Genomic DNA, 16,987 nt, shown 5'->3' on the forward strand with positions numbered 1-16,987 from the left:
TGTTTTTATTTTATTTTAAATTTCCAATCAAAACCATGGTAATTGATGGAAACTGTAGAGTGGAGAGTAATACCATGTCTACAACAATTTCACAGCAAACAAAAAGGAAGGAGGATATGAGGCATAGAGAAAACCAAAATACATAACCCGTAGTTGACCTCCTTAGTTGACCTCCTTTTGTTGAGATTACTGGCAAAATTTGCTTTTAAAAAAAAGCATGCATGAGTTTTGAACTTAGTCATTGCACCAGTATCAGAAATCAGATATTTTTGAGTTGAAATTTATTTGAACTCCTAATTTCTAAAGACATTAAAAATAAAATTCAGCCATGGCAACATCATTAGGGGGCAAATTGTTATTGGTGTATAAAGAAATGATATTAATAGTAAGTTCAGATTATAACTGATGATGCTCAGATCGTCAGGAGAAATGTTCGTCCAGAGTGGAGTCGTCTACGGATAATCCCGATCCTGAGACAAGATGAATGGTGAAAAGAAAGAGCGTGGTCATTGGTGTGGTGCTTGCCACAGAACCTCCGATGCTTAAGTCAAAATGGTTAGAAGTAAAAAGAAGTATTCAGATGGTAATGTGCATGAGCTAGAAGTTTTTTTGTACCTGTCTCTCCAATCTCATGAGTGGGTATATATATATATAGGTGCTTCCTTCTTCCTTCTAGTCGTTGGTGCTGTCTTAATGGTGATATTATTCCCGAATATGTAATGTCCCTGAGGGGCGTTAATGGGGAGATATCTTTTCAATGGTGTGGAGGCTCATTAGTGTTCTCGTAACATTTCATCATTCATTGTGGGATGATGGCCTTGTCCTTGCCAAGTGGTTACCAGGGGTGAGGCGAAGCTCGGTGTAATCTTCATCCCTTGCTTTCTCTGTGGACGAAGGTAATATAATCGGGACTATCAGCTACCCCCCTATTCCAAGGCCGCCCACATTTTGGATGACCTTAGGAATATGATGAGTTTTTTTTTTTTTTTAAACGGTTGAGGTGCTTGGGGTTTTGCTATCCGCATTAATTGCTCCGTGGCGGTGTGGCACGAAGCGTGGCCACATGGCCTATTTTGATTGGTTGGCAAGTCTCGTTTCCGGTGAACGCCTTTTCAGTTTTCCCGCACTTTCCAAGGCAAACCTTTTTAACTCTTTCTCTTCAACTCCCATTTTTTTTTTACTTTCTTTTGGCGTTTGATTTTGGCGTTCGATCTTTCTGGCTTCTCCGCACATATTGCTCTCTGCTTTCTTAGTTTCCTTCTTTATTACCAGGTATGCCCTTTATCTATGCTTTTTCCTTCTTGGTTTTTCTGTATTTTTTTTTTCTTTTGCACTTCTGTTTTCCTTGTTTGAGTTGTGTAATTTTCCTTAATGGCGGATTACTCTGAAATTAGGCACACTTCTCCCTTCATCGCCTTCCTATCTGCTCGTTTAGGTGTGCTGTTAGACTCTTCTAATAGTCCTTTAGGTGTGCTCCCACATCGCTCTAGCGATCCATACCCATAAATTGGGGATTTTGTTGTAAGTGATAGTGGTTTGGGTTTAGCATTGGGTGACCTGTATCCTCTGTTGCATTGGTCTTTAGCTTGATTCAAATCTATGTGAGGGGTTTTAAGGAGGGAAAATATGGGGTCTGAGGAGAGGTTAGGTGATGAGGAGATGGACTTGTCTCCTAATGTAGGTACAGCTGGGGTGGGGGTAGACATAGCTACCTTTGTGCCTTCTACTTCTGCTTCGTCCCCTTCTTTCCATGCCCTTAAGGAAAAGTGTACTCTGAAAATAGATGTCTTTAATAGGTTTAGGGATAGGTTCCAGTTCCTTGAGGAGACTAGGGCTTGTCTTCCTAGGAAGGGCGAGAAGGCTTGTGCCTTTGCTCATGGTGAGGTCTGTTTTTATGAGGCAGCGTTCTTATGTGGCCTTAGATTTCCCATCCAACCATTCATCATGGAGCTCCTTCACCATCTGAACATTGCTCCAGGACAGCTTATGTCGAATTCTTGGAGAATCGTCATAAGCTGTATGGTGATTTGGAAGACCATAACTGACAGGGACATGATCACGCTTAATGAGTTCGTCCATCTCTACCGCCTAAAAGCGTCTAAGGAAACTCGATATTATGACCTTGTACCCTGGGATAGGAGGTCTCGCCTCGTTGTCAACCTTTTGTCGTCCTTCCGTTATTGGAAGTCGAGGTATTTCTTTGTGTTAGGTGATGGTTGGGAGACTCTATTTGATGACTTTTGGGGGGACGTCCCTAGGTTACTGCGCTGGTGGGAGACCCCTCAACCTGGTGCGTTGCCTTCTGTGAGATGTTCTTCATTTTCATCTTTTCTATTTGAGTTAATCGTCTTTCTAACCTTGCGTATTTTTTGTTCTGTAGTGAAAAAGCGTCCTGAACTTGAGAGTCAGTTTAAAAAGAGAGTTCAGGAAGCGATTAAATACGCCAGCACGATCGATGATTTTGACGAGCTGGTTGACCCACGCACATTATTGCTTAGGGCCAGAGCCTTCACTTATGTCCTTCAAGAAATTGACCAGGAAGAGAGAAAACGTAAGTTGCCTTGATATGCCTGATCGTCCTTTTTTTTTTTCCTCATTTTAACTATTTAATTTTCTTCCTTTTTTGGTGTAGAGATGACAACCAAGTTCAACAAGGATACGTATGCAAAAATTAAGGAAAAGAAAAATGAGCCCCTTTCTAACATTGGCCAGAGAAAATTAAAGATAGTTGATAAAGAGAAGGAGACGGTTGAGAGGGGTTCGTCCACCCCTACCCTGGATGAAGGACGGACTGCTTCTCTAGCCATTTATATTGAGGAAGTCCCTGCCCCCAAGAGGCAGAAGATGGGGACAAGGGAAAAGAGAATGTGGGCTCTTCTGTCTAGGTTGACGCTGGAGCAGCCATAGCTCGGGTGAGCGAGCTCCTGACTCCAGAGGAAATGAAGGAGATTTCCATCGTGCCCTCCCATGAAATGGTGAGCCAGCATGTTCATAGGCTTGTGCAGGTAACCTTTTCTTGCCTTGTTCCTTTTTGTCCTCGTCATTGAGTGTTTGGTTGCTTTTGTTGACTCAAGTTTTGACGACACATTTTACTGTCAGGTGTTGGGAGAGGCGATGCATATAACTTCTCAATATCTGGCGAATAAGGAGAAGGCCGTTGTGGCCACTTCAAAAGCGGAGGCATTGGAGGCTGAGGTTTCGAGACTGCGAAAAGACTTGATTGCTGCCATGGATGCCCACAATACCTCCAAAGAGCAAGTCAAGGCTTTGACTGAGTAGCTTAAGGCCGATAAGTTACTGGTAAAATAGAAGGACGAACTTCTCGTATCAGTTGACCAGAGGATGAAAATCGTGGTGGCTAAGGCCGTCCTTGCCTTCTAGTCAACCAATGAGTACAACACCATTCTGTTCCAGTGGTATTTCAAAGGCTTTGAATTGTTAAGGAGGTACTTGGTGAAGCACGGTCCGAGCATCGATCTAGAAGACCTAGACTTTAAAGCCGTGGATAAAGAGATCGAAGTGGACGAGGCGGCCCAGGCTTTTGTGACCAATGGCGAGGATCCTTCTCAGGCGGATAAGGATGGTGATGATGCTCCTCTAGCCTAACCCCATTCCCCCTTCTTTGCTATGATATGTATTTTCTTTTTTCTTTTTTTGAATGCCTTGTCTGTTTTGGGGCTTTTGGACAAACAATCTTTTTGTGCCCTATATGTTTTGGGGCCTTTGAACAATTTGCATATTTTTTATATATATGATATATCTAAGCATTTTATATTCATCCTTTTGTTGATATTCTTCTCGTTCGTCTAGGGACTTAGAGAATTTTTGTGGAAGCATTCCCTTCGTCCATCTAAGGACTTATGAATTTTTATTGAAGTACTCTCTTCGTCCTCCTAAGGATTTAGAAGATTTTTGTTTAAGTGTTCTCTTCGTCCGTCTAGGGGCTTAGAGAATTTTTATTGACGTATTCTTGTATGATGTTTATCCGTTTCAGGATTTTTGTCGTCTTTTTAGATCTGGACGATGTACATCCACTTAAGGAATCTTATCGTCTTTCTAATCTAAACGATGTACATCTACTTAAGGAATCTTATCGTCTTTCTTATTTTTTAACTCGGATTTGGACGGCAATTTTGGTTTTTGAGAGAGAGATAATTAGAATACATGAATTGCTGAATAATACGTATGAAATGCTGAATAATACGTTCATTTGAATACATGACTTGCATTAAAAAGAATGAAATTATGCTGACTGCTTACAATTAGGCTATGGTTCCTTTTCGTAATACCTTTTTAGATACTCGACATTCCATGGACGAGGTAGCTTGTTTCCCTCCAGGCCCTCTAGGTGGTAGCTTCCCTGTCGTGAATAGTGGACGACTTTGTAGGGTCCTTCCCAGGTTGGTCCTAGTTTGCTTTGTGCTGGATCCTTTGTTGCAGGAGTCACTTTTCGGAGGACGAGATCCCCGATGTTGAATCTTTTCAGCTTTACCCTCTGATTGTAGTATTCAGCCATCTTCTGCTGGTACTTGGCCATTCTCTGGGAGGCTTGGTCTTTGACTTCGTCCAGACAATCTAGGTTCAACTTTAACTGACTGTCGTTGCTTTGTTCGTCAAAGAACTCCCTCTTGAGGCTTGTGAGTCCTACTTCGACTAGGATGACTACTTCTATACTGTAAGTTAGGTTAAATGGTGTCTCTCTAGTTGGTGTTCGTGCAATAGTCCTATAAGCCCATAGGACGCTTGGTAACTCCTTGGCCACGCTCCCTTTGCCTCCATTAACTGGGACTTGATGATCTTAAGTAAGGTCCAGTTCATTACTTTCGTCTGTCCATTGGCCTGAGGATGTCCTGGGGACGAGTACTTGTTTTTGATGCCTAGGCTTGAGCAAAATGATCTGAATCTGTGACTGTCAAACTGACAACTGTTGTTTGAGATGATCGTCTTTGGTATCCTAAACTTGCAAACAATATTTTTCCATACAAAATTTTGTACCTTTGCCTCTATGATCATTTCTAGCGCTTTCGCTTCGACCCATTTCGTGAAGTAGTCAATTGCGATGAATAGGAATCTCATTTGTCTCTTTCCTTGTGGTAAGGGGCCCATAATGTCGATCCCCCACTTTGCAAATGGCCAAGGTGAGGCAATAGTTGTCATCTTTTCCCCTGCGACTCGTTGAACATTCTCATACCTTTGGCAACTGTCACATCTCTTGACGAAATCCACTGCGTCTTGTTGCATTGTGGGCTAAAAGTAACCTGCCCTTGTAATGTTCCTAACAAGGGACTTTGCCCCTATGTGATCGCCACAAACTCCCCCGTGGACCTCTACCAGAATATATTTGGATTCTTCCTCTTCTACGCACCTCAAGTAGGGCTGGGAGAAGCCTCTTTTGTAAAGCTCGTCATTCAGTACCATGAACTGGGCAACTCACTTCTGGACCTTCTTGGCTTCTTCAGGGTTTGGTGGTAACCGTCCATCTTTAAGTTAAGACAGAATTGGATTCGTCCATTCGGAGCGGGTGTGCACAGTGAAGGTTTGAAATTCTTCGATGCTAGGAGAGTTTTGTTCTTCCAGCCTCCAATCATTTATCTTTGCTTGATCATCTGCTGATGCACTCCGTGCCACTTTGTTGGCTTCAGCATTTTGATCCCATGGGATCTGAACAAACTCTGCATGATCAAAGTTTCTTACCAACTAGTTCGTCAATTTGAGGTATTTCTGCATTCTTGTTTCCTTTGCTTCAAAGTCTCCCCTGACTTGCCCTATGACGAGCTGTGAGTCACTTCTTAGCACGATATTTTTAGATCCAAGTGCCCAAGCTATCCTTAGCCCCGTCAACATAGACTCGTACTCTGCTTCGTTATTGGTTACGGGGAATTTGAGTTGGACCTCATACTTCAGAACGTCCTCCTTAGGGGTGGTGGTAATGACACCCGCTCCACCTCCCTTCTGGGTGGATGATCCGTCTGTGTAGATCGTCCAAAGTTCTTCCTGGTCTTCTGCATGCTCGGGGGCGGTGAATTCCGCTATGAAGTCTGCCAATGCCTGAGCTTTTATGGCCGTCCGTGGGCAGTATTCTATATCAAACTGACTGGGCTTGATGGCCCATTGTACCATCCGTCCAGTGGTCTCAGGTTTATTCATCACTTTTTTGCTGGGTTGATCCGTCATTACAATGATCGGGTTAGCCTGAAAGTAAGGACAGAGTTTCCTTGAGGCCACTATTAGGGTGAAGGTAATCTTCTCTATGCGTGGATATCGAGCTTCAACTCCTTGAAAGGCCTGGTTGATGTAGTACATAGGAAGTTGTATCTTGTTCTCTTCCTTGATCAAGGTCGAGCTGACCGTAGTCACAGATACCGCCAAGTAGAGGAATAAGTCTTCGCCTTCTTTAGACGGACTCAGGAGTGGGGGGTTGCTTAAGTATCGCTTCAATTCTTGAAATGCCATCTCACATTCTTCCGTCTAGACAAAAGCTCGCTTCAGGGTCTTAAAGAAAGGAAGGCATTTGTCCGTCGCCTTTGAGATGAACTTGTTGAAGGCTGCTACTCTTCCTGTGAGTGATTGTACTTTTTTGACCGTCCTTGGTGAGGACATCTCGATGATAGCTCTCACTTTTTCGAGGTTTGCTTTGATTCTTCTTTATGACACCATGAATTCAAGGAATTTTCCTGAGGAGACCCCAAAGGCACATTTAGATGGGTTTAACTTCATGCTATACTATCTGAGTGTGTTGAATGTCTCTTTGAGATTGTCCAGGTGGTCCTCTTCTTCTTTGATTTTGACGAGCATATCATCAACGAACACCTCCACATTTCTCCCAATCTGTTTATTGAACATCTGGTTTACCAATCTTTGGTACATGGCCCTTGCGTTCTTCAAACCAAAGGGCATGACCCTGTAGCAATAAAGCCCTTGGCTAGTGGTGAAAGTCTTCTTTTGTTGATCTTCCTCAGCCATTTGTATCTAGTTATACCTAGAAAATGTGTCCATGAAGTTAAGAAGCTTGTGCCCGATGGTCGAATCCACCAACTGGTCGATTCTGGGTAGGGGAAAGCTGTCCTTCAGGCAGGCGTTGTTTAGATTAGTGAAGTCAACACACATTCTCCACTTCCCGTTCGTCTTTTTGATCATGATGACGTTGGCCAACCATTCGGGATAATAGACTTCCCTGATGAAGTTAGCAGTGAGCAACTTGTTTACTTCGCCCATGACTGCTTTGTTTCATTTAGGGGCAAAAACTCTTCTCTTCTACTGGACGGGTTTCTTATCGGGGTCCACATTTAGACAGTGTTGAATGATGCTTGCAGGTATGCCCGGCATATCTTTGTGGCTTCATGCAAAAACGTCCATATTATCTTTCAGGGACCTGACAATCTCTTTCTTCATTTGGGGATCTAGGCTTGTCCCTACTTGGGTCGTCTTTGTTGGATCTCCTTCGACCGACTCTATTGTTTCCAACTTCTCAACAGTTTCTTGTGTCTTGTCTTCGATTATCCACGTGTGGTTCTCTTTTGAGGCCAGGACTACCTGATAACACTCCCTCGCTAGCACCTGGTCTCCTCTTATCTCACCAACCCCTATTCTATTGGGAATTTCACTTTCAAGTAATAAGTGGAAGTAGCTGCTTTCTAGCGATTGAGGGTAGGTCGTCCTATTATCACATTATAGGACAAAGGTGAGTCTACTACCAAAAAGTTATGCTTATTTGTTACCTGGAGGGGATACGAGCCGGCCGTGACCGTTAATGTCATTATTCCCCGGGTATATACTTTGTCTCCACTGAAATTGATGAAGAGGGACTCGAAATGACGAAATCTCTTTGGGTCTACTTTTAACTGTTGGAAGGCAAAAAGGTAAATGATGTTTACTGAGCTCCCATTGTCCATCAGAACCTTTCTGGTATTGAACCCTTCAATCCTGATCATAATGACCAACGGTTCATCATGAGGTTGCCTTACTCCTTTAGAATCCTCCTCTGAGAAGCACATATCCTGGTTTATCCGTCTTTGCTTTAGGGGAGGCAGGCTATGAACACTGTTCACCTGTCTTTGGTATGATTTCTTAAGGGACCTGAACGACCCTCCTATGGATGGCCCTCCCGTGATGGTTTTTATTTCCCCTATAGCACTTTGTGGACGAGGGGGCATGTGGTCCTCGTCCCTCCGAGAGCCTTTGTAGTGGTCTTTGCTACCATCCATGAACCTGTTGGAATCCCCCTTCTTCACATACTTTTGCAGTTTTCCTCTTCGTATGAGTTCTTCTATCTGTTCCTTCAGGTTTCGGTAGTCCTCTGTGTAATGCCCGTGATATTTGTGAAAACGACAATATTTCGTCTTATCTCCCACATTAGACGAGTGTAACGGTCTGGGTCACTTGAGATAAGGTTCGTCTTTGATTTGCGTTAAAACCTGGTCGACAAGCATTACCAAGGGCATGAACTTCACTAGATGAGGATTTTTGTTATCTCTTCGTCTATTCCCTTTGGCATTCTGCTGGTCCGCTTGATCTCTTTTTCGTCTCATTCGATCGTCTTCTTTGTCTTTTTTCTCTTTAGGTTTCTCTACTCCTTCTATGGCTGCTAAAGCGTCCTCAGCGTTCATGTACTTTTGTGCTTTTAAGAGCATTTCGGCCATCGTCTTTGGGGGATTCTTTGCTAAGGAGACCACAAATTCTCTGGACTTCAAACCGGCCTTGAAGGTGGTTAGCTGTACTTTATCATCTGCTTCGTCCACCTCTAAAGTTCCTTCAGTGAATCGTGTTACATAGGATCTCAAGGTCTCCTTCTCTCCTTGCTTGATGGTGAGCAAATGGTCAGCTGGCCTCTTTAAACGTTGCCCGCCGACGAAGTGACGAAGGAAAGCATTGCCCAGTTGCTCAAAGTTGTCAATGGACGAGGTCGACAGTTTAGTGAACAACTCCCTAGTTGCCCCTTTGAGGGTAGTTGGGAAGGAGCGGCATAATATTTCGTCAAGGGGCTGTTAGAGGCCCAAGGTTGTCTTGAAGGTGTTAAGGTGATCCAAAGGATCTTTCAATCCATCAAATGGCTCGAGCTGGGGCAGACGAAATTTCAAAGGTATTGGGCATTCTTGGACCGCTAAGGTGAATGGTGAGTTTGTCTTTTAGACCATTCTGTCCAGACCCCAATTTGCTTTTTCTTTGATGGCATTCCTCAACTCGTCCATCTTTTTCCTCATTTCCCTGAAGAGATCCGAGTTTACCCCTTTTGGAGTGTTTGGTTGTTTCCCCTGACCTTTTCCTTTGTTGTCTTGATTAGTCTTTGGGCAATTGTCTTCTTGCTGTAGTTGCTGCTTTAGCTCTTAATTCTTCCTGGTAAGCTCTTCCACAGCGACTGTGAGCACCTGAATTTGCAGAGTTAGTGTTGCTGGATCTGGGTTAGCATTAGATTCCATCTGGGCTTGCAAGATGAAGGGAACAATACTTTTGCACTAAGCATGAAAAGCGTTCCCATAGACGGCACCAAACTGATGATGCTCAGATCATCAGGAGAAATGTTCATCCAAAGTAGAGTCATCCACGGATAATCCTGATCCTAAGACAAGTTGAATGGTGGAAAGTATGAGCGTGGTCACCGGTGTGGTGCCTGCCATAGAACCTCCAATTCTTAAGTTAGAATGGTTAGAAGTAAAAAGAAGTATTCAGATAGTAATGTGCATGAGCTAGAAGTTTTTTTGTACTTGTCCCTCTGGTCTCATGAGTTGGTATATATATAGGTGCTTTCTTCTTCCTTCTAGCCGTTGGTGCGGTCTTAATGGTGATATTATTCCCAAATATGCAACGTCCATGAGGGGCGTTAATGGAGAGATATATTTTCAATAGTGTGGAGGCTCATTAGTGTTCTAGTAACGCTTCGTCATTGATTGTGGGATGATGGCCTTGTCCTTGCCAGGTGGTTACCAGGGGTGAGGCGAAGCTCGGTGTAATCTTCATCCTTTGCTTTCTCTGTGGACGAAGGTAATATGATCGGGACTATCAATAACCAATAACAACTTACCAACTAAAATTGGTAAATAACTAAATGAGTTAATGTTATTATTAGAGAAATTACATTTTACCATTTTAAACTATACTACCCTATATTATACTATTCACCCTAAACTTTTTGAATTCACGTTTTGCACCCCAAACTATGACCATTGTTATACTTTGCACCCTAATGTTAAGTTTGTTGTTAACTTAGATGAGAATTCAAATTTTAGGGTGCAAAATTCAATCAAGAGTATAGTTTAAGGTAATAAATAATATAAACTTGTATGCAGATGTCATCAGGGCCAACTCAATGAATTGTGGAGCCTAAGACGACAATTTTAAATGGTCCTTTTAATTAATCAAATATGAATTAAATAATTTTTATTTAAATTTTTATAGCAATTTTTTTTATTTAAAGCCTAATTTTATTACTTTTTGCGATGTAAAAGTATTAATCAAGTTTTTATAATCAAATTCTTCTAACATTTCCATTTGAAATTATAATTGGCTTATCCACATTTTTTTTAAAGAATAATGGCATAATTGATCTTAAATAATATGTTATTAATAAATATAAGCCATCAATATCATAAATATCATGTTTGAAATAACATTCAAGATATTATAGACAATACTTTTTGAAACTATTGTCATTGTTTACTGTTTAAACCTACTATGAATTAAAAATATAGCTTGATCTTATTATATATAAAGATATAATTCATTATTATTTTTTAACAAATTAATAATTTATATACTAACAAAACCAAAAGAACCCTCTCAAAAAAAACAAAAAACAAAAAACAAAAAACAAAAAACAAAAAACAAAAAGGGAAGTGTATATAAAACTATAAAAGTGTGGAGGTAAACCTATGCAACCCAGTACCCAATACCCACGCACCCCCTTTTTATTTATTTATTAAAATGTATGGACCATTGACAAGTGTGAGGGTTATCTACCACTAACAACCAAGAATAAAAGAAGGCAAACTAAAGCAAGAAAGAACAGGGTTAAAGAAACAGAGATTTTAGGGCCAAAATGGCCCATTACCATCAATTTTCGAAATTTTTGGCCAACAAACACTGTTTCGAAAATAATTGGGGATATACCACCTTTTTAAGTACTCAAGTTCACCAAACTCGAGTACTATGTTGTTTTACTTCCACCGTGGCACTCTGACATGGCCAAAAAATTCAAAAATTCCACTTAGTACTCGAGTTTCACGAGCTCGAGTACTGTTCTACCCAATTAGCACCTAATATAGCCCCAAAGGCTTACCCACGCACACTTAAACCAAATTACTTTACCAGCTCAGCTTACTCCCTCTCAAATCTCCCTCTCAATCTTGCTATCTCCCTCTCAAATCTTCCTCTCAAATCTCGCTATCTCCCTCTCAATCTCGCAATCTCCCTTTTAGTCTCGCTCTTTCCCTTTCAGTCTCTCTCTCTGCCTCCCTTTCAGTCTCGCTCTCCGTCTCCCTTTCAGTCTCGGTCTCGGTCTGACTCTCCCTGTTGGTCACGCTCTCTGCTCTCACTATCGGTCTGCATCTTCAGTTTGGAATCACAAGGTATGTCTCCTTATCTCAATATTTGTTTGAGCATTTGGTATTTGTGGGTATTTGTGGGTATTTGTGGTTCTTTGTGTGTATTTTGTGTGGTGTGTGCGAGTGTTCATGCATGCTGGAATCATGAAATTGGAGCTTGTTGGGATAGTGAAGCTTATGTATTAAGGATTTGTTATTCTTTTGTTGGGATAGTGAAGATTATTTGTTATTCTCAAAAAATAATCTCAGGTGCGAAAAAGTGGTTGCTTGATTCATTCGTTCATTCTGAGAAAATTGCTTTTGCTTCTTCTCTCTTGCGTGCTCTTTGTACATCAATCTCCTTTCCGCAGTCCATTAATTTACTCACTAGTGAAGGTAAGGATAAAAGGAAAGAAAAAAAACCTAATTTCACTCACCTCTGTTTTGTTTCCCCTTTTTCTTCGTTAGTTTTTCAGCGAATCCGTTTGAAAAAATATGTACTTTTTATTTCAATTGGTTGTTGATTGCGTATCACTGCCCTTTCTATTTGTCGAATATGGGTATTGGGTGCGGGGTGGAACTTGCTTAGGGTTCAACATTGAGTAGTTTTTTTTTTTTTTTTTTTAACTCAACATTGAGTAGTTCTAAGTGGACTGGACCTTGTGAAAAAATCAATTGCTTTGTTTTGGTGGGTTCATTTTGAAACCATTCTAACTGGACTGAACAGAAAAATCTATAGTCATACCATTCAATTACTTTGTTTTGGTTGATTAAATTTTGAAACAATCCTAACTGGACTGAACTAGATACCTGGATAAAATTCTACCCCATTTATCAGTTATTACTAAGAACCTACCCTCCTAATCCATGGGTGTAACCAGAGACAAATCCTTTATGAATGAATTTATTAAATATGTTAAATTCATTGCTTATTCTGTGTATTGCTATTGCTTCTGTAAATCAAACACTTATAACATGTGTGTTTTCAATCCTATTACATATTTGTTTATGGACCAAGTGTATATAGACCCTGTATTTCCTAAGCACCATTCAACAACAAGTGTGCAGATTCTTTTGTAATGATTTCTTTTAATAGCCTGCCAACAATGAATATTTATATTATTGCCATTTTCAATAAAATATGTTTATAATTAAAAATAAATAAATAAGAAGAAGAAGAAAGTTTATGTATTTGAAGTGAATTTTTCCCTGATTGTTGTTGTCACCAAATGCCAGATATGGACCCACATGAAGCGGGACCTTCTATACAGACTATCTTGAGCAGGCAGCCTATGCATCGTTCAAGTTTGCTATGGGATGCTCCTTTGGAAGGCGAGGTATGCACTTGTCCAAAATCATAGTCAATATATGTAGTAGAAAGAGTTTTGGCATTTAAGAAGCGTAATTAATGCTAAGTTGCTTTGTTTGCAGGCAGTGCCAGGTGTACTGACTTGTCGTCACCGAGATAAAGGTCTGCTTGAAGATGGTGCAGTTTTAGATCCACGGATTACAGCTTATATCATAGATGCAGGGTTAGATGGGCTGCTTCGGGTCCCACATATGGACCTCGACCATGCATTGATCACGGCGTTGGTGGAGAGATGGCGGCCGGAGACGTACTCATTCCACTTGCCCCACGGTGAAATGACCATCACGCTACAAGACATGGAGGTTATAATGGGGGTACTTGTAGATGGCTTGCCGGTGGTGGGAGATACTGAAAACGATGATTGGGCCCACTTCTGCTGGCAAATGCTAGGGCATAGGCCGCCGGGAAGAGCAGTTGGTGATCGTCGCAAGAACACTGCAGTGATAGAAGGGCCGAGGTTAAAAGCCAAATGGCTTGAGGATAAGTTTAGCAACCCTCTCCCAGCTGACGCCACCGACCAGCTTGTGCAGCAATATGCTCGATTTTACATACTGGGGATGTTGGGTGGTACGTTGTTTATGGATAAATCTGGCGAACGGGTCTCACTTATATATCTGCAATTTTTTAATCCAATCAGCAACGGAAAGAAGTATAGTTGGGGTAGTGCAGCACTAAGTTGGCTATATAGACACCTATGTAATGCATCAAAGAAGACAGCCAAGCAGATTGGCGGTGCACTGCTATTGGTGTAGTTATGGGCGTGGGCGAGGTTTCCACACATATGTCCTGTGATGAGGCATCCACACCAAGCATTACCCCCAGGTCCACTTGCTATCAGGTATATAGAATCTTAGATAGTTACTGCTTTACATTTCCGCATTATGTTTTTTCGCATGGGAATTATGTAAGTACCTAATATGGCTTTTATGTCTATGTTGTTTGCTAGATGGAAAGGGGCTAAGATAACAACTGAACATGGAATGCACGTCCTACGCGCCTATCGTGTGTCGCTTGCTTCGCTACGGCCAAATCAGGTATCGTGCCTTACAAGTGGGAACCGCTTTGGCATGTAGTTGTTTTACTTACAATTTGCATATACATGAATAAACATTTTTTTTTTCAGAGCAAAGTTACATGTATTGTTCACATTCTTGATAATTTTTTATAATTATATTGATAATTACACATTTTTGATAATTATATTGTTAATATGGTTGTTTGCATCGGTTGGATCATTGCAGATTGTGTGGGAGCCATACAGAAATTATTTGCGCTCCCTTCCCGCATATTGTAAGGCAGGTCAACACATATGGAGGTCTATCGTGCCACTCATACATATATGGGTGGTTGAAGACCATCACCCTGAACGTGTTCTCCGACAGTTTGGGATGAAGCAAGGCATACCACCCAATGTCGATACTTCAGTTGACCTTCACAAGATAACTCTCCAGGGCAAGCAACAAAAAAATTGGGCCGAAGAACATCACACGCATATTGCTAAATGGGCTGCGCACGCCACAATTGCCAATGCACCGGCCTTTCATGGAGAGATGAGTTACAATGACGAGTATATGGTGTGGTTTCGTCCTCGTACTGTTCGCCATATTACAAAAGAGACCTCGTACTGGGACACTTTGGTAAGTTTACAAAGACTAGGGCAGTTATAAATGTACCTTGTTTCGCATAGTTTAGCTCAAGCTACTAACACTACTCTTGTATGTTTGTGACAGGTTGAATCACAGTTGAAGATTATGGCGAAGTGCGAACCAGGGTCTGAGATCTACACCGACTGTATTAAGGCCTTGGAATCTGTTGAAGAGATTGGTCGATTGACCTTGGACGATGCACGCGTTGCGGGCAACACAAGTGAACCGGCTGTAGGGCGTGGTCGACAAGCAAGTGGACGTCAAGGGCGTGGAGGCCGTCAATCTAGTCAGCGTCCCACATCTACTCAGTGTCAGCGTCCCACACCCGTGCCCACATCTAGTCGGCGTCCCACATCTGGTCAGCGTCACACAGCCGTGCCCACATCTAGTCAGCGTCCCACATCTAGTCGACTTCCCACATCTAGTCAGCGTCCCACATCTAGTCGGCGTCACACACCCGTGCCCACATCTAGTCGGCGCCACACACCCGTGCATGACCACACCATGGAGGAAGCAAGTCAGACAGCAGATGAGATGTGTTTGGACACTGGTTATGACATGGGCTCCATGGCACGCGATGATGCGGGTCCATCCCATATGTTTGCCCATGGGGACACATCTCGGTCCCCATCCATGAGGTGCGATGATACCTGCCCACCCACATCCCCTAGTACATCTCCGTTGCCTACCACCAGTATGTTTCCCCCATTGACTACCAGCACCGCCCCCGCAGATGTACATGGTATAGATGAGATGAGATTCATGCCCACCCCTGGTGCTGTCCCCCCTGAGTTTGTGCATTCCGAGTTCAGCCAGACACAGATACCCGCCCCCCCACCAGAGGCGTTACACATTCCAGATCGGCCGCGAAGGCCGCAACGGACACAGACACATCCTCCTGATTGTGGGACTGGACATGGTACTATACTTCGATTCAATACCGATTACATATACATCTTTTTATAGTTAAATGATTTTCATATTAGTATTTGCTTGTGTTCTTTTCAGGCAAGGTGAGACCAGTCAAGGAACCAGTAAGGAGAAGAAAACGGGGATGATTAAATTGTACGAATCAAAGGTCTGGTTTGTGGCTTTGGTTTTTCTCTCAACTCATATTTTACAGTGTGTTTGGGCCTGTGGGTTATGACAAATGACACAAATACATGGCTTGGGCCTGTATGGTTTTGGATTGTTTCATTGCCTAATGATTGATTAAATTGAAAAGAATATATATATATATATATACTCTTGATTATGTGTTGAAATGATATGGAAACTTGTTTGAAGTGAGGGTTTTGATGGATTTTTTGGGTTTTGTGATGTGCAGATTCAATTAATAAGGATTGAGTTGAGAGTGCCCGAATATGGTTGGACGACGCATAAAGTTTTCCATCTTATGAACTTCATTGTTAATGGAGGTGATATTTAAGTCATGGTGATATTTGGGGCATTGAGTATACTTTGTCATTTGGTTATAATTTGACCCTGTTTTTTTTTTGGGGTTTTGCCTTTCTTATGTTGCAGTACGTGCTGTTGTGTTTAGATTTCACACGCAAGTATTTCTGTTGCATCCAAGGGTTAGTTCATTGAAGTTTCTTACAATGTCATTGCAAAATTTTAAATCTTTAACTTAGCTATGTTATGTAATGTTGCATCTGCATTGGTTTTCAAGTTTTGTGTGGTAAGAGTTCTGGCATATGAATGCAATCTGCAAATTTTTCCTTTTTTTTTTTTTTTTTCACTGTACATTTTGCTTAGGCATTATCAAGCACACTAGAGCTCCATATATTTTCTGAGAAGTATGAGGCAAAAGTAATGGAAATAACTAAAAATCACCTCGCCTCATAAGCAGTTTTTGAACAAATACAAGTATTCTCTTTTGCACTTTGATTTTGAGAAATACAAAGGTTTAGGAAATTGTTCCTAAAAGGCTCATGTTCTTCATTATCTAAAATTGCTAGCTTTTTAACTTAAATGTTCTTTTGTTTATATGATTAATATTCACAAAGATGGAGCATCACATCGATTTTTTCCCCCTCAAAATATACATGTACAGAGCATGATTGTACTCAAATAATTGCAACAAAATAAAAATGAAAAAGAGGAAGAAGGCTGAGCAAGCCTTCCACGCACTTTAGAATGTAGGCTGTACTATTCTGTTGATCCTTCTGGATGGGAGTTCATATTTTCTTTTTTTCTTTTTCTTTTTTTTAAAGTCAAACTAGCTAGAATGAATGATGTTCTTTCCTAGTCTCCGTTCTACTATACTGACATAGAGCTTCTGCATCTTGAACTAGGTTCTAGTTTTGGTGTTATTGGATCTTCCGGGCCTTCTATTTTTCTCTACATACACACTCCTTGTCCTTTTTTGGGCAGAGATATATCACCAGGCAAGTAAATGTTCTTCTATTTTCTTTTGTGCAATAGGATCTTTTGTTATCAGGATGTAAGGCCAG

General features: G+C 41.5%; 2 protein-coding genes across 2 annotated transcripts; one reads left to right on the forward strand and one right to left on the reverse strand.

Annotated features, from left to right (window-relative positions):
* Positions 1 to 8,375: 8,375 nt before the first annotated feature.
* Positions 8,376 to 9,188, reverse strand: LOC112039550 (uncharacterized). Its single transcript, XM_065779582.1, has 2 exons — positions 9,132 to 9,188; positions 8,376 to 8,981 (listed from the first exon to the last, which is right to left on the reverse strand). The coding sequence occupies exons 1-2, from the start codon at positions 9,186 to 9,188 to the stop codon at positions 8,376 to 8,378; spliced, it is 663 nt and encodes a 220-aa protein (XP_065635654.1).
* A 2,120-nt stretch (positions 9,189 to 11,308) lies between these two features.
* LOC112039532 (uncharacterized) lies at positions 11,309 to 15,947 on the forward strand. The gene is made up of 8 exons (XM_065779597.1): positions 11,309 to 11,561; positions 12,753 to 12,853; positions 12,948 to 13,723; positions 13,832 to 13,919; positions 14,127 to 14,522; positions 14,616 to 15,450; positions 15,540 to 15,609; positions 15,859 to 15,947. The coding sequence occupies exons 3-7, from the start codon at positions 13,677 to 13,679 to the stop codon at positions 15,587 to 15,589; spliced, it is 1,416 nt and encodes a 471-aa protein (XP_065635669.1). The 5' UTR covers positions 11,309 to 11,561; positions 12,753 to 12,853; positions 12,948 to 13,676; the 3' UTR covers positions 15,590 to 15,609; positions 15,859 to 15,947.
* Positions 15,948 to 16,987: the final 1,040 nt, after the last annotated feature.

The sequence above is a fragment of the Quercus suber genome, unplaced genomic scaffold, assembly GCF_002906115.3.
Source record: "Quercus suber isolate HL8 unplaced genomic scaffold, Cork oak 2.0 scaffold_214, whole genome shotgun sequence".
NCBI lineage: Eukaryota > Viridiplantae > Streptophyta > Magnoliopsida > Fagales > Fagaceae > Quercus > Quercus suber.